A 17,227-nucleotide genomic window follows, 5' to 3' on the forward strand; every position below is an offset into this window, starting at 1 on the left:
GAAAAGACCCATACACTAGCTAAATATCTGGGTATGTCTTCCCTTTTGCCGGCCTAGCTAGCTACTAAAATTGGCATACATCTTTATGGATGATTTAAAAACACATGTTATGACCATAAGCAATGTAAAACCACAGTTCTCAAACAATCATGCAATAGCTTTTGATTTACTGTAGGGGGAGCAATACGTAATCCCCGCGTAGTTTACGGTACCGGAAATAGACAAGAGGAAGAAGAAGAAGAAAAAGAGGCTCTCCTCCGCTAGCTAGCTACTGCTGGGAAGTAGCGACACAGTTTTCAGGTATTGTGAATTATATAACCATGATACTTGTATATGACTGTACATACACGTCGATAAAAGACAATAAAATAGAATATCACTCGTTCTGGCTGTGTTTATTCGAACTAAATCCACCGAAAGACGGAAGTTGTCTTTGTTTTGATTCGTGTTGACAAAATTCAGGCTTCAATGTTGTGTTTTTCATCAAAGGCCCAAATTGTTGTGACTTAGGTTTTCCGGTGTTATGTTGCTGTGAAACTGAAGAGCTAATTACCAAAAGCGCTATAACGTTATACAGTTGTCCTTACCACAAGTTCAGTATTTTAAGTGCCTGACATTTGATTCTTTCAACTACTTACAATATAATCCTTCTGCACTTGTTCAGGGTATTATCATAATGAGTTATGCAGAGAAGCCGGAGGACATAACAAGGGAAGAGTGGATGGATAAACTCAACAATGTCCATATTCAGAGAGCTGATATGAACAGGCTCATTATGAACTACCTCGTGACAGGTGAAGTACCGTTTTTTTTATTACTCAGTTTGTCTTCTGTTGTTTATAAAGTTCAATTGTGCGGGATTTAACCACGGTTTCTGTTCCACAGAGGGCTTCAAGGAGGCAGCCGAAAAGTTCAGGATGGAGTCTGGAATAGAGCCTAGTGTCGACTTGGATTCCCTAGATGAAAGAATTAAGATCAGAGAGATGATCCTGAAGGGACAGATCCAAGATGCCATTGCACTGATCAACAGTCTGCACCCAGAGCTGCTGGATACTAACCGTTACCTCTACTTCCACCTACAGGTAACATAAAACACAATGGCTTTCATTTAGCAGACATCTAGATTTTGCTCTCTAAGCAGTTAGTAATGGTTGTCTTACTACTTCTGTTATTTCCACTCCCTGTTGCACCCTCTGGCTTTTTGTGCCTGCAGCAGCAGCATCTGATTGAGCTGATTCGTTTGAGGGAGACTGAAGCTGCCCTTGAATTTGCCCAGTCTCAGTTAGCAGAGCAGGGAGAGGAGAGCCGGGAATGTTTGACCGAGATGGAGAGGACACTGGCCCTGCTGGCATTTGACAACCCTGAGGAGTCACCTTTTGGAGATCTACTCAATATGATGCAGAGACAAAAGGTAGGGTCAAAGCATATTAGCAAAGCTCATACCTGTCTTGTCATGCACTTGTCATCTCTTCTTTATTTATATTTTTTGTGGAATGAGTTTAACTGCATGCCACCTGTAATTCATGATCCTACACTAAGCTAAAAAGGTTGTTCTCTTGTCTGCAGCATGAGAACACGGTTCACTGTTAGTGCTGCATTGCTCCACTGTTCAATATTGAAATTATACAGATCAATAACATGTGTGTGTCTTTGTCTTTCAGGTGTGGAGTGAAGTAAATCAGTGTGTGCTAGACTATGAAAACAGAGAGTCAACACCCAAGCTGGCCAAGCTCCTGAAGCTACTGCTGTGGGCTCAAAATGAACTTGACCAAAAGAAAGTGAAGTATCCCAAAATGACAGACCTCAGCAAGGGAACCATCGAAGACCCAAAATAAGGACCCACAGTGAATACATACCACAGCATTACAAAATGGACACATTTCCTTTATCTATTTATACGCTCAACAAACTGACTCAAATAGAGTACAACCTTTTCTTTTTGTAAGGGTTGCTTTTTGATACTTTATTAACTTGGAATGTGCAAACTGGATTGATGGCAATTTAAAATGACTTCTCACACTAAAGTAACATGCAGACCATTATTTTACTTGGTATTATGATTTACATATTGGTTTATGTAAAATTAGTATATTTAGTTACATTAGTTTTTCTGTCTGTTGGCAGGGAAAGTTGTTGGCATAGTATGGTGTGAATAAAGCCTAAATTAGGCTGTCACTTTCTGTGTGTGACCAGTTTGATGTTCAGGGACAAAGGTTGGCTCGGTGTGCACTGCCTCAAATAAACACAAACTTTTGACTTAAACTTAACTTTAAACAAAATATTTCAGCTAATAGTTTTTAGCTAGTACGGCAATAGCCAAAGCAAGATACTTGTGATCTTTCACCCTACTGTGACTTTGAAAGTTAAATTCAGCTTAAGATTCATATTGCATTATTGCTTGAGACATTATAAAATGTTGCTGACAGACAAGAAAAGAGAAACTTTCAAGCTATACATCACGGTAGCAATCGACAATGGGGACAAGGCAAGATTCCTGGAATGCTAAAAACTTTGCAGCGTACTGTGACTGCAAGCTTAAAGGCAGCCTCAGTTTCATACTGTTATAAAATATTTCAGATTCTATTTAAAGATGTGAATGGATAAATCTATTGTCCACAGACTTGGAGACACTTGTATGGAGTAAGTAGCTCTTTTGCTAAATTTGATGTGCTTTTTTTGCTGGGATATTATTTTGCAATAAAACTGAGTTTAAACTGTGCAAGTCATAAAGGACTTTAAAGCTTGGAGTGTTTTTAATTCAAGGAATTTCAAAGTGGTACAGCAGCCAAGGTGGACAGTAACTGACTGCATTTACTCAATTACTGCACTAAGGTACAATTATGAAGTACATATGCTTGAGTTTTTCCATTTTCCACCTTAGACTTCTACTTCACTACATTTGAAAGAGGAATATTATACTTTTAACTCCACTACAATTATCTGACAGCTAGAGCTACTAGTCACTTTACGGATGAAGATGTTTCACAAAAATGATCAATTTATAATATACGATGCTATAGTTTAAACTACCCAAGTAGTTAATATTTAAGCTCCACTAACCAGCTACAATATAAAATGCTGTTTACATGTAAATGTATCAGTAACAATAATCCAATATGTATATTATTGAATGCAGAATGGTGAAGTATTCTTCCTCTAATAAAAAGTAGCAATTGAAGGATTTTATGCTGAAAGTGTGACTGATGACCGGTCTGGCCCTAAAAAGGCCAGACTTAATCTGACTCCAATTCTATGGTCACCACACCCTGAATAGTGTTTGTTTACTGGTAGATCAGAGAAATAAGACTCAGGAATCGTAAAGTTAAAGTTATAATAAGCTTTAGTGAAGAATGATATTGCAATCTACAATTACGTGTACATGGATCAGATACTTCAATACAGGTCCATCTTTCACTTAGCAGCAAACAGATAAAGATTCCCCCAGCATCTGATGCCGCTAAATTAAGATACTGTCTATTTATCCATTTCTGTCTCATCCCTGGTGGTGCTGTCATCAGTTTGGATACTGTCCAGATCTTCTGGCTCCAGCCGGCTCCTGACGATATGTAACACACTGTATGAAAATGTTACCTCGGCTTCTCCCATTCTCAGGTCAAAAGAGACAAGCTGCTATTGTTGGATTTGAATACCTGTGTGGTCTTGACCTTCTGCAGACTTAAGGAGTTGCATGAGAGCCAAGGCCATTTCCATACTTTTCGCCACACATCTCGCGCTTGCAAATCACTGCACCATTGTTGTCTCCGTCCCCTCCTATCAGAGGAGGCCTTTTCTCAGGCAATATCCCACACTCCCTTTATAATGTCTTATCACTTTAAAAACCATATGGCCTCTCATAACCCAGAGAAGTGGAGACAACAAGGTCAACTAAATGAACTCTAAAAACCTCTTACCTTATTCTCACAAAATATATTCTAACACAATACTGCAGTATAAAAATACTCCATCATTGACAATGTCATTTAAGTAAAAGTATGCAAGTATTATTAGCAAACTTGTTCCTTAAGTATCAAACGTTGAAGTATGCATAATGTGGAAAAATGTCTTCTGTGAGTGTTCATATATTAGAATATTATTACTGATGCATTGATGTGTAAGTAGCATTTTACTGTTGTAGTTGATAAAGGTGAAGCTAATCCTATATTTGTTTTATCATGATAGTGCATCATTTTATGAGATCATTACATGTGTTATATATAAAATGTGTATCTGTAAAAAGTTACTAAAGCTGTTAAATAAATGTAGTGGAATATTTCACTCTGAAATGTAGAGGAGTTGAAGTATAAAGTAGCAGTAGTAGAAATGGACATACTAAAGTATTTGTACTTAGTTACATTCCAACACTAGTACTTTTACTTCATCAAAAAGTACAATGTATCTTTACAGTACTTGGTTAAACGTACTAGTACTCGTAGTACCAGTGGTGGAATGTAACTAAGTACATTACTCAAGTACTGTACTTAAGTGCAAATTTGATGTAGGCTACTTGTACTTTACTTGAGTATTTCCACTTTGTGCTACATTATACTTCTACTTCAGTACATTTTTGAGGCAAATTGTACTTTTTACTCCACTACATTTATTTGATAGCTTTACTCTCTTATCTACTTTGGAGATTTTTTTTTAAATATAAATCGACTAATACATTCTGATATGCCTATATAAATTAAGCTACCCAGCGGTATATAAAGTAATTTAAATACCGGTATATATGATTCTGAAATGGGACATTCTGCATAATGAGTACTTTTTAATTTTGGTACTTTATGTTGATGTTAATAATACAGGTAACAAGTTTACAGTAATGCAGGGATTTTACTACAACAGTGTTACACTGTAGAATTACGTTTACTTGAGTAAAATATCTGAGTCCTTCTTCTGCCACACACATTACTTATGATGGAATATGTATCATTGTGGTGCTACTTTAACTTGAGTAAAGGATGTGAGGATTTCCTCCACCAGACCACCACCATCCAGACTAGAGAGCAGCTAAAAGTTGTGCTGAATGCAGAGTATTACATAACGATGGGCTGCTAACTCCAACAGCCAGGGGCAGACGGACCATTGAAACAACCTTGCAGGCACTGCGCATATCTTTGCCCCGCACAGCAGCTTCTCAGCACGGGCACCATCACGTCTCCATCCGGCAAGGACGGGTCAGAAGGAGAGTACATCCTGGTGCTCAAACGATGCTCCCATAGACGACACAGTTACATTTTTCTAGATTGCACCGTCATGTTTGGACAGGGGCCGGAGACAGAGGCGTCTCTCTGGATTTTAGGATGATACTTAATCAATTGGCTGACTAGACAGTTGGAATCGGTTTAGAAAAGACTAAAAATCACTTCTAGATTTACCCTACCGATCAAAAGAAGAACTGCGTGGCCGGGCAGGAGGAGGCTGGAGAGAAAAACTGACACGTGGATTACTCCTCCTAGGGCATCAGGAAAAACAGACTCCCTCCTCAAGCTCAGTTCCGTGACCATCGCCTGTGTTCCCGTCAGATCAGCCGGACAGGTTATGGATTAGATTGTCGAAACCCCCCGAGATATGATTAAGCAAATACTTTATGAGAAGGATTGATTTCTCTGAACGTTTACTTTTCTGACTGATCGACCGGAAAGAGTAAACAGCCGAAGCGGTTGAAAGAAGGCTGCTGTTAACTCGCTGTTGAATGGCAGTTATTCAAAAATATGGCAAGAACTATAGCTACGATTTGGTCTGTCACAAGGAAAACCATCCGTCTGACAAGATCGGAGCTCCTGGATGTCACAAGAAGTGGCCTGAACACACCACCTGGTCAAGGTAACATGTTTAACACTATAGAGACACAGCCTACGTTCAACAGTGCTGTTTACACCGCGGTCTTTGCTACTTCACAGGCTAACCCATATCCCCAGATAAGTGTTATTAACCTAAGTCACTATCGATACTTTCTTAGCAACTCTTTGCTTTAATGCTCCTGCGTGAGGAATACAGACATTTGTAATCAAGAGACACGTTGAATACAAATGTCATTAATTACCAGCAGATATAAATATTGCTGGTAATTATGTCGACACGTATGATCTTTGGCGTTTCATGGTTCGATACTGCTGCCACATAGGTCAAGGCTCCAAAAGAAGGAAGTAAGCTCGCTGTGCTTCCTTTTATGAAAACTGAATGATCATATAATCATTCAATTATTATATTGTTTTGACACAATAGTCTTACAGTAGTTTACTTTTATTTTGAGGACATACAGTATGTATTCCCTGTAGATTCAACAAAACCAAAACTGAACTATTAAACTTAACCCTAATGAAGACTGAAGCCAATTGAACTCATGTGGAGTGTACTGTAGAAGGGAGCCAACTTGGGGGTAGGCCTAGTATGTCCTCCCCCAGTTAGATAAGACATCCCCTATCAACTGGATTGAAGTCCAAAGTTTGTACCCAAATGTTGCCTTTGTTCAATCCATTCTGCTTCCCCCTCAGGCCAGTGGCGAGGGTATGGACAGTGGTGCTGCTGCTTGGGACATGCCTCCTCTACTGCGCCCGTGTGGCGATGCCCATCTGTGCCGTCAGCATGGCAGAGCAGTTCAACTGGAGCAAGAGGGAGTCCGGCATGGTGCTGGGCAGCTTCTTCTGGGGCTACTGCTTCACCCAAGTGTTCGGAGGCTACGTCAGTGACCGGTGGGAAACATTTGAGCTCAAACAGTAGCCTAGTCATGTTGTGACCTAACTAAGTAAACTGAAATTTAACATGTGTTATAAATAGGGCTGTCAATCGATTAAAAAAAATTAACTAATTAATTGCACAATTTGCTGTAATTAATCGCGATTAATCGCTTTTTTAAATTGAGACTGAAGCTTATAATCATGGATATTTAAATGCTAAATCATTTAACTTTGCAAATATGAAAAAAAAAAAAAACAAGGAAAGGTTCTGCTAAGTTCAGAATGTTTTAATATCTTTCAGAACAACAGCAGCAACAATTTGGCTTATTTAGTCCTGCTGAAGGCTGCTGGAAACGGCTAGAAACTGTCTGACTTGAGAGCAGATTTTTGTCACCGTCCCCGGCTGCTGTCGCCTGCTCTCGTCTACTTTACAGGCGAGGCGCAGTTCATCTCCAACGAGCCGAGAGTTCAGTCGGCGGCAGGGCAGTCGGGACTCACCCGGAAATGGCAAGCGGAGTGAGGTGACGTGACTAGTCTCTCAAAATCTGACGAAAATCTTCTAAACTGACCTTTGTTGAGCTGAAATGAAGACAGATTCAGCAACTGCACGGCCTATTTCTCGCTTAAAATGTTTTCAGAAACATGTTTCAGTGAACTATCTTAGTACAATATGAGATCGTATTCTGAACGGCCGCCATGACAGTCTGGCTCTCAATATCCGGAGAAAACAAACCCATGTGACGCGTTCGTCCAATCAGCTGCCGGTTTTCATTACTTGGGCAACAATACAGATAGCGCTGCCTGGTGTTATGGAGACATATTACGTTTCTCAGCCGCCACATGAAGTAAACAAACACAGCTGCGTTAATTTCGTTAATTTTTTTTAACGAGTTAAATATTAAAAAATTAACGCAAAAATTAACGCGTTAATTTTGACAGCCCTAGTTATAAATGCTGATAGTGACACTGTTTTTCATTTGTCATCTGTTTTTTGCTTCCTGCTCATCAGTTGTTTGCATGTGAACGTTACTGGCAGTGACACAAACAGCCCATTGGTGTTTGCTCAGACTGGACAGATAATACAGTGAATAAAGCTAGATGTTTCCTCTATTATCATGTTGTTTCCTCTTGCAGGCTCACAGTGTCATAAACAGATTAGAGTTTTATTCACTCCAGAATTGTCACACCAAAGTGAATATAGTCTAAAATGATATCTCAAAATGCTTCATCTGTAAGTAGATGCCTTATAAAACATCCACAGTGCCTAATTTTACTTGTGTACATGTAAGAAAGAAAATAGTTTTGGCAGAATTACATCCAAGAGATCAAAGTTGTGCCACCTCTCACAACCTTTAGCTGATAAAAGCGGGCTCTCTGAGCAGGCCAAAGTTAAAGCTAATACAGACTGTCTGTCTATGTTCTGTGTCCTCAGGGTCGGGGGTGAGAAGGTCCTCCTGCTGTCTGCAGCAGCCTGGGGGTCGATGACGGCCTTCACCCCGATCCTGGCCCATTTCTGCTCCCAGCCAATCCTCTCCATGACACTGGCCCGCTTCCTCATGGGCTTATTGCAAGGTGAGATGGACAGGTTGAATGAGTCAAATTGTGTTTTGAGATAACTGTAGGTCACAAAGGTGAAACAAAATTCTCTAAATTCTTTTTGCTCTTTTCAGACCTTTAAAAAAATGGATTTAGACCTTTGGTCTGGAAAAAAACACAATTATTCAATTTATTTAAAAGTCTGCTTTCTGTGTTAGGGAATTAGATACAGGCAGACAACATGAAAGCACACAAACACGTTTAAAGTCTCAAAGTCTGTTTCTTCTCAAAAAGTACATTTTAGGTTAGTTTTTATGCAGTGTGAAAGATATTTTTGAAAGACACTTTACATTGAAAAAACATTTTTTTTATTTTATCTAAAGAAGAAATGGATGACTTTAATTTAATGAGTAGCCCTATGACATTTATAGACCTTTTTGTTGGTGACCAGTATGTAAATTGCAACATGTTTAGTTTGTGGCATGGTCATTGTTACCTTGTCTTTTGTTTATGTAGCATGAGAACAATAATTATTTTATACATACGTGGGATGATTAAGGCGTGTTTTTAAATGTATTTTGGCAGCAAGCTCTCAACACCGGTGCAGATGCTTCTTGATTTCTATTTTTTTAGCACCTGCTAAAGTATTTGCTGTGTTGTTCACATCGGCCCACATTTCCCCTTTTGTTTTTTGTGTCGAGGTGGTAAAAATCCTACTTACTAAAATCCTATCTTATGTCTTGTTTATTCCTCTTTGAATTTCTTTCTGACCATTAACCAGTTATGTTTTGTGTCCTGATGTTAGGAGTTCATTACCCTTCTCTGGCAAGTCTGTGCTCTCAAAAGGTGGTGGAAAGTGAGAGAGGCTTCCTCATGAGCACCGTGGGTAGTGGCTCCTACCTGGGGTGAGTCAAGCCTTATACAATATGTGGGGAAAAAAAAGTGATGAGTGTATATTCCTATAAAATCATTGTTTTCAAGTGAAAAGAGGATGGGCTCATTTAAAAGCTGAGTCTATAGTGATCCCATAATGATAAAATGCTAATTTATTATCTTTATGCAGATGTGTAGACCATTTTAATACAACATCCTTGTTTGTTTGCTTTCAAAGTTCAACTCATGTTGTGTATGCGCCTTATCAACTACTTTACTTTATTGAAACCTCTTGCTACAACGGTGTGTTTGTTTGACTTGTCATGTCCTGCTGTGACCTTTTTTCAGCACTCTGGTGATTGGAGGGGCTGGCTCTCTCATGTTGGACCTGTATGGCTGGCAGAGTGTTTTCTATGCATCTGGTCTCCTCTCAGTCCTGTGGGCCTACTGCATGTGGAAATATCTGCTCAAAGGAGAAGGCAAGGGCGGCTTTAAATGTGTCGACCGTATCTGCGCCTTCATAGCATGCTCCTATCTTGCAGCTGCTTATTTGTATAATAGGATTCAGTGTCCTCTTGTATACTCACATGCCTGTGTTCATCTGTGTACGCAGGGCCTATCATCACCCTGGAGTCCCTGGGAAGTGGTGGGCCCCAGTCCAAACTGTCCAAAAGACATTGGTTACGGCTCCTCAAACAACCTGCAGTCTGGTGAGATAAAGATAAAGGGGTGTGTGGGGGGTGTGGGGGTGTGGGGGTGTGTGGGTGTGTCGGGGTGTGGGTGTGAATGCAATGCATTTTGTACTCTGTGTAGCTCCTTTGTCTATAGGCATAGATAATTAGAAAAATAATTAAAGAGGGGAAAATATAGAAATGTATAGAATATATCTCAGTTTTAACAGATCATAACTTAGTAACCGTTTCTGTAGACTAAGATCCAGCTTGTAGCAGATTTTAGAATAGCAAGCCCAGTCTCTGGCTGCCTCTGCTGTCTGTTAATGTCTCTCATATTGAGTTCTTCCATGTCCTTTCAGTCTGTCCCTATGGCCTAGGTATTTATATACTGTAATGCAACTGATATGCTCCATTTCCAGTGACAGGGAGAACCTCTGTGGTTTTATTTGATGTAGCTGATCTGCCTTGACAGGAACAGGTTAGATGATACAGTATATGTAAATATAGGTTCAATGGACTTATTTTGTTTGTTTCTCTGTCTTCATTCTGAACAGCGCTGTGATCGTTACACACCTCTGCACAGCAAGCACCTTCTTCACTCTTTTGTCATGGCTGCCAACATTCTTCAAAGACACTTTCCCGAATGCCAAGGTAACCGCTACTGAACAATTGGATCACATATTTGACCCCAAGATATAAGGAATAATTAATGTGAATGTAATGTCACAAGGGTTAAAACCAGGAACTACTGTAACTACTGTAAGACTGCACTTGGGCTTTGAGTGCTTTGAGCTAAATGCTAGTGCCGCCATGTTAACGTTAATGTTAATGTTCAAATGTTCAAATGTTCACAACAGCTAACATGCTGTATATGAACATGGTATAACGTTAACCATGTTCACCATCTTAATTTAGCCAGTTAGCATGCTAACATTCACTAATGAGTGCTAAACACAAAGTACAGCTGAGGCTGATGGGAATTACGCTTAGGCAGTATCAAGGTGTTAGGGTATACCAGGGTATTTAGAAATCCCAAAGGTGTGATTTTCAATACTGTCTAAAATACAGAGGCTCCTCCTTTCTATTAAACTGATACAGAGATGCTGTATTGAGGTAATTTATTGCACAGCACACACTACCAGAGGTCATAATCTACTGGTTGAACGGGCAACTGGTGATAAAAAAAGAAAAGACAAATGCCTCTGCTCCTGTTTTGGGAGTATTTTGGGTGAAGTCCCGATGGTAAAGGTGAGCCAGCCATGGCCACATTATATTTTTTTCCACTGCCAGTCTGCCACGACCACCACCACCCACACATCATCTCCGTTCAGCCCACTGATGTATCGGTGTCCGCGACAGACACCATGCTAGACGTTACCATGCATGCTACCATGACTTCTATCACCAGCAGCGCAAAATCCCGTAATATATTCATATCCCAGTGAAATGTTAGAAAGGTATGAAAAATTAGAGTCAAGTATTGCACTAATTACATTTTGACCTCATTGTGGAGCTAGAGGATAAATCAGATGATTGCCTAAGTCATTATGATGCATCATCTAGAAAATGTTATGCTTATCCACCAGGTAGATGTAGAGTTTTTCACTGGATAAATTACAACTTTGACCTGCTGGTGGCGCTGGATGAAAAGTCAGTAGGTTTCAACTTCTGGGCACCATGACATCTGTACATTTCATGACAATCCATCCAATAGATGATGTGATATTTCAGTCTGGACCAAAGTAGTACCTAATACAGAAATTACCTACTGCTCAATGTTCCCTGCTGGTTCTGGTCAAGTTTTTTCACGGTCAGAAAATATGTTCCCAGGGTTGGGTGTTCAATGTCATTCCCTGGTTGGTGGCCATACCCTCATCCCTCTTCAGTGGTTGGCTATCTGACCACCTCATCAGTAAAGGTAGGGCAACTGATGAGCACATTTTAGATTTTTCTTTTTCTTTCTGAAAGCAGCTGTGTAATTGAGTGTCCTAATTTCTTTCCTAATCCCCACAGGCTTCGATACAGCCTCAGTGAGGAAGTTGATGCAGGTACAATATTTAACAGTTGTCTTATTATTCTATGTGTATGTTATATGTTTATTGTGTGACTGTCCTCCCTTTTTATTAGGGTTGGGTACCGAAACGTGGTGCCAATAGGGCACTGGTGCCGACGTAAATGGTAGTAACGAGACCGAATAAGAACGAACATTTCGGTGCCTGACTTTACTCCTGACAGTAGGTAACGTTAGCCTACCTTTAGCTAACAGCTGGATTAAACACAGTTAAAATGCTGAGAGCTAACGTTAAACAGTGTAAAGTGTGACTGTATTTCACTGTAGAGGATTCCAACACCGGGACGTAACAGTCTGCTCCGCAGCTGCCATTGTCGGAATTAAACAACACAGATGGTGCGTTCACTTAAAACCTCGTGGTGCATTACAAATTATTGTAAAATACCCTTTTCCCATCTGGTAGTTGTTTTTGTAGTTCAACAGCAATTTACTGGTGAAATAAGTTATTGTTATAAGTTATAGTTATTACGTTATTATTAAATCTTTAATTTTGGTCTTAGCAATAAACTAGCCATTCTTTAATGTCGTCAGCTGTTCTTTAGTACCCTTCTTTTTTTCATCTTTTTTTAAACTTTATTAAAAAGTATCGGTTTAGGCACCGGCACCGTTTTAGTATCGCTGTAGCACCGGTATCGTAAAAAACCCAAACGATACCCAACCCTACTTTTTACACTCGTATACATAATCAGTTATGTAAGGTTTTGATTGATGTTTTTGTGTGTGCATTAATTCCTCTGTTAGTGTTTCTCTATGGGTGTGTCCAGTGTGTTTACCCTTCTTCTGTGTGGCAACACTACCTTCCCCTGGGCTGTAGCATTTGTGTCTGCCACCATGGGCCTCACCACCTTCAGTCACAGGTACTGGCACCTAGAATGCCCTTACACTCTTATCTATCTCACTGAAATCAGCACCCAAGGGTCAGTTCTGTGTTTTGAGTTGCTGTCTTGAAACCATTTTAAACTATTACATTCATTTTCATGGCTACGACGACAGCACCACACAGCAGCCTCGGTTAGACATTAAAGTGCTATTTTGAAGTGCAGATTAATACACATTTGGTGTGATAATGAGTATTTATGGCACCAAGATGGTGACAGGCTTTTCATGGGGTTTGTTGATTACAAGAAACGCATTTAATATCACCAGACTTATCCTTGTTTAACTCTGAGTATACGGCCTTCACTTTATACCAAAACAAATACACAAGCAGGGGTGAACAATCTTGGGTGAGTCGCATTCGAGGCAGAACCAAACGATGACGAAACGTGACCACAAGTATGACTTTGCATCAGCTGTGGTGTGGATGTGTTTGTGGTGTGGATGTGTGTGTCTTGTTTGGTGCTCTTTGTCTTGTAGTGTCATTGCAAAAGTTGCCTAAAATTTTCAATTTTCTTCTTGTTTTTGTTTTTTACTTCAATGTGGATTTTTTTACTTTACTTTCTGGTGTTAAAAAAAATCCCAAAGTTATACTACAATTACTCCAATACTTCTAATATATCTCCAAATGTTGGTCAGGACAAATGTAGATTTTATTTTTTACATTTGTGAGGTCCCTCCAGATCAGAAATGTATTCATTTTATTCAAGTTCCAGACTTGGTAAGTACAATATATGCAAGGAACAATATACTGTAGCTACACTCGATAATAGCAGGTTGTATAATGTCCACAATACATTTACCTGAACATTGACATTTATTTTCTCTTCTGATACGCTTCTAATCTTTTTGTGGCTGAGATATGTCAGGCTGGTTATTAGTTTCTCTCTGAGAGAGAGTCAATTTAGCACCTTAAATGGCTGATGAAATGCCTAATGACATGTTGTTTTTTACAGCGGTGTATCTGTAAATGTTCAAGATCTTGCTCCTTCCTGTGCTGGTGCTTTATTTGGTAAGTTTAAAAAGTACACATTCTTGACAACTACTTATGAAATTTTCATTCATACGAAATGGTTTGTTTAAAAAGTTTTTTTTAAAAGCACAGGTGAAATTTTAATAAAGTCTTCAATTTTACATATGTGTATCTGCATTTCTTTTTTCAGGTGTTATGAATACATGCGGTGCTTTCTTAGGTGAGTTTCTGGTGGAGAGGTGATGAATCTTTCACCAGCAGTTGCTAAATTACACCAATCTATTGAGTGAAATAGTTCATCCACTTTTCCACAAATTCAAACTTTGAGCTGATGTGTCTCCTGTCAGTGATGCTGACTCCTATGTGCCATGCATATTTCATCAAGGGAGCATAATGGAGTTTGTGTCAGATGAATAATACAGGGAACAGAGATTGACAGGTTGTGGTCCTGTGAGGGATGTGTAATGGACTGTGACATTTTCTCTGCGGAAAAACGTAACAATCGCATGGAAGATACCGTGTGCTTTGTTTAAATCTTTGTGATAATGTGCTATTAATGTTGTGTTGTGTGTTGCTGTGCAGGGGTCCTACTGGTGTATTTTTCGGGGTACCTCATTGAGGCCACAGGCTCGTGGGCATCTGTGTTTGCCCTTATCACCACCGTCAACCTGCTGGGCCTCTGCACCTTCCTGGCCTTCGCAGAGGCGCGCCGGGTCGACATTGACTATAGTAAGGTCCGCCACCACGACATCCACATCTAAATCATCTGCCATTAGAGGGACAAGTATTCTATCCCCCAAGGGAGATACGACCTGGGCAACCAGCGGCTAGGACATTATCCACATTGGAGAACTAGCCTTTGGATAGCAAGTAGCACACGGACAAAGTCCGCCTATCACATCTGGAAAACTTTGATTGGCTCTGTGTCTGGTTGAGGAAGTACTGCAACAGTTACTGAAAAACACACAGCAGAGCCTGTACACTGTTACTGACAAATCTTGGGGCTAGAACGTCAAATCCTAGAAAAACACAACTGGGTTAGAGGATGCTCCGTCATTTCTGGGTGGATTGGGAAGAAAGTATACATCACCTCCAGATCTCAACTTGTGCAGGGCATGGTGGTTAAACTGTTGCTGGGCTACTGTTTACGCTTGTAATTTGTTACAGAATGTGTTACTTAGAACGACAGAAGTCATGGAAATTGTTATCCACATATTATTATATGCGAGAGTGATGGACGTGGTAGCCTCAGGAGCTCTCTGACAGTTGTGACAGACCACGTGGTGTGTTCTTACCCTGCGGGGGTGGGGGAGGTGGTTTGGGCACACGTGTGTGACGCAGTCCAGCCTCTCGCACCTGAAGTCTTTTATTAGTACGCCCCACTCACCCATCACTGTCTGAGTGACACCTCATTACCCAGCCACTAATTACTTGGCAGGCGCTGTAATGTCCTGTACGATCTACCTTCTGTAGTCCCCATCTCCATGGTTACAAGCTCATCTTATTGTTACAGTCGGAGGGGGTGAAAGGGATCATGGGAAGCTGTATGGCAACAAGGCTTTCATGGAGTGTGTTCTCCATGTTTGTCATCTCAAATTATGTTTCGAGTAGGAAGACCAAAGGTAATTAATTATTATTTTCTTTCTACGTGCTTGCATGTATTAGAAATACCTCACTTAATTATTTTGGGTACTTAGATATTTATATGGCCTTTTGATTTTTTTGGTTAATTTTCAAAAGATTTTTTTTAGACAAGAAATATATTAAATATATATATATAAAGTTAGATTACAGGAACAATACATATGTTAGGTAAGTAAGCTATCAACAGTGTGATGCAGTATGAATAGACCTTTCTGCAAGTCTAGTTTCCTCACTTCTTTTCTGACCTGCACTTTGGTCCATATATAATTTTGGTGACACAAGGAATGTTGCGGGGCAGGTGAGAGGATTAGAAATCTTAGGTTCAACACAGTTGAGAAAGTGGAGAACATTTAGCATATGGATATTACTGAGAATTATGTATCAACATAAAGCTAGCTGCATTGCTCTGGCTGAAAGTGATTTGTGGCATTCAGCTTTGGCATTCACAGCACAGTTTGAATATTTAATTTCCAATCTTGTTGTTTACTTGACACATGTACCTTTTTAAATCTATGCATTTATTATTTTGTGCCTGATTTAAGCAATGAGAGAACTTTAAGATATGCTCACTGTGTCTTTTATTGATTATTGTACATTGCTACATGTTAGCTTTCTTGTAGGAGTTCTGTTGCTTCTGTGTTATTGTTATTCCATACAAAGGCACATACATTTTCTTGGATGTTTTCTATAAAAACTTGGAAGTGTATCCTTTGGCTGAATATTTTGTCGATATAGATTTAATTTCTGACATGCACAATATATTTCTTACATTGTCTAGGTCAGTGAATACAAAAAAATGCAGGCATAAGAAATTAATTGGATTTTTTGTCTTTCAGAGTAAAGATACATTTTCTGTATCAAACATATTTAGATTGTGTGTGTGTGTGTGTGTGTGTGTGTTTAGAATAATTTATTTTGATATCTAATCTGAAATTGATATATCTGCGCCAAATATCACTTTGATTCTGTTACTGTACCTAAACTATCTTTTGTAGTGATCATACACAAAGTGTATGCGTGGATCTTTGAGATACATAATTTATTTACAAAATACCATGGTATAAGTTACCCAGCCTTCAACATTTTATTTTATCAAAAAAGACGCTCCACATTCCTCAGATGTTTTGCCGCCCTATTTACAACTGCCTTTATTGTTTGTTTGTTTTTCTGTTACTGTCACTGTTATCATGCAAAATGTAAAGAATTGGAAATGTACATGAGTTCTGTTCCCCAACATATCTCTCTGTAGGTTCCTGAAAGCCTTCTGACAAATCCTTTTTGATAACATGTAAGATATTTATGATAAAGAAGAATACGTTCCTGCAAGAAAATGCAGTATTCTAATGCTTTCAAGATATGTTGTATTGAGAAGCATTTATTAACTTTGAATAAAATAAATATATTTTGTCAAAACCGGGAAGTTGTTTCAGTGTGCTGCACTATCTACATGTATTTCCTCAGTAGTGCCACAGAGAGGCAGCACAGTATCAACAAAAAGAAGAGCACGTGGTGCCATTTAGCCTCTAAATACTTTCTACTGCTATTTAGAATGGAGGCCTTCTATGTGGATGATCTCTTAAAGTTTTCATTGGGATGACGTATAGCAAATATTACCCGTGACTACATGAAAGAGTCATTTCACACATTTATGCACTACATAATGAAAAAGGTTTTTTTACACTATGAAGCCAAGAAGCATTTGTCTGTACATCAGTAGCCAATTCTGCATGTGGATCAGCTGTTGAACAGGGTCTGTCCTGTTCACACCAGCGGCTTACTACAGGCCCAGATCCCGAGTCGGGGCTAGCAGGACGTATGTGGCGGCACCATATGGCAGGATGCTGTGTGCCATGTTGGCTAGCTGGCACTGCCCACGTGTGAATGGCCAGACGCTAGTCAA

At 39.6% G+C, this 17,227-nt stretch overlaps 2 protein-coding genes across 2 annotated transcripts; both read left to right on the plus strand.

Moving 5' to 3' along the window:
• Positions 1–193: 193 nt before the first annotated feature.
• Positions 194–2,733, plus strand: LOC114558434 (glucose-induced degradation protein 8-B homolog). The gene is made up of 5 exons (XM_028582444.1): positions 194–300; positions 665–794; positions 886–1,082; positions 1,214–1,411; positions 1,662–2,733. Exons 2-5 carry the CDS (start codon positions 677–679, stop codon positions 1,833–1,835), a joined length of 687 nt encoding a protein of 228 aa, XP_028438245.1. The 5' UTR covers positions 194–300; positions 665–676; the 3' UTR covers positions 1,836–2,733.
• Positions 2,734–5,031: 2,298 nt separating this feature from the next.
• slc17a9b (solute carrier family 17 member 9b) lies at positions 5,032–16,747 on the plus strand. Its single transcript, XM_028583457.1, has 13 exons — positions 5,032–5,826; positions 6,498–6,695; positions 8,113–8,252; positions 9,022–9,121; positions 9,438–9,568; positions 9,703–9,799; positions 10,318–10,414; positions 11,594–11,681; positions 11,777–11,811; positions 12,576–12,691; positions 13,667–13,722; positions 13,874–13,903; positions 14,266–16,747. The coding sequence occupies exons 1-13, from the start codon at positions 5,696–5,698 to the stop codon at positions 14,442–14,444; spliced, it is 1,398 nt and encodes a 465-aa protein (XP_028439258.1). The 5' UTR covers positions 5,032–5,695; the 3' UTR covers positions 14,445–16,747.
• Positions 16,748–17,227: the final 480 nt, after the last annotated feature.

The sequence above is a fragment of the Perca flavescens genome, chromosome 7 (genome assembly GCF_004354835.1).
Source record: "Perca flavescens isolate YP-PL-M2 chromosome 7, PFLA_1.0, whole genome shotgun sequence".
In the NCBI taxonomy this organism is placed as follows: Eukaryota; Metazoa; Chordata; class Actinopteri; order Perciformes; family Percidae; genus Perca; species Perca flavescens.

Bases quoted from the DNA above. Each gene is read 5' to 3' on its own strand.
- slc17a9b (XM_028583457.1), top strand. From the start codon at position 5,696: ATGGCAGTTATTCAAAAATATGGCAAGAACTATAGCTACGATTTGGTC. The intron at 9,569-9,702 runs GCAAGGGCGGCT...CTGTGTACGCAG, and splicing joins ATATCTGCTCAAAGGAGAAG to GGCCTATCATCACCCTGGAG. The intron at 13,904-14,265 runs GTGAGTTTCTGG...GTTGCTGTGCAG, and splicing joins TACATGCGGTGCTTTCTTAG to GGGTCCTACTGGTGTATTTT.
- LOC114558434 (XM_028582444.1), top strand. From the start codon at position 677: ATGAGTTATGCAGAGAAGCCGGAGGACATAACAAGGGAAGAGTGGATG. The intron at 795-885 runs GTGAAGTACCGT...TCTGTTCCACAG, and splicing joins TATGAACTACCTCGTGACAG to AGGGCTTCAAGGAGGCAGCC. The intron at 1,083-1,213 runs GTAACATAAAAC...TTGTGCCTGCAG, and splicing joins ACCTCTACTTCCACCTACAG to CAGCAGCATCTGATTGAGCT.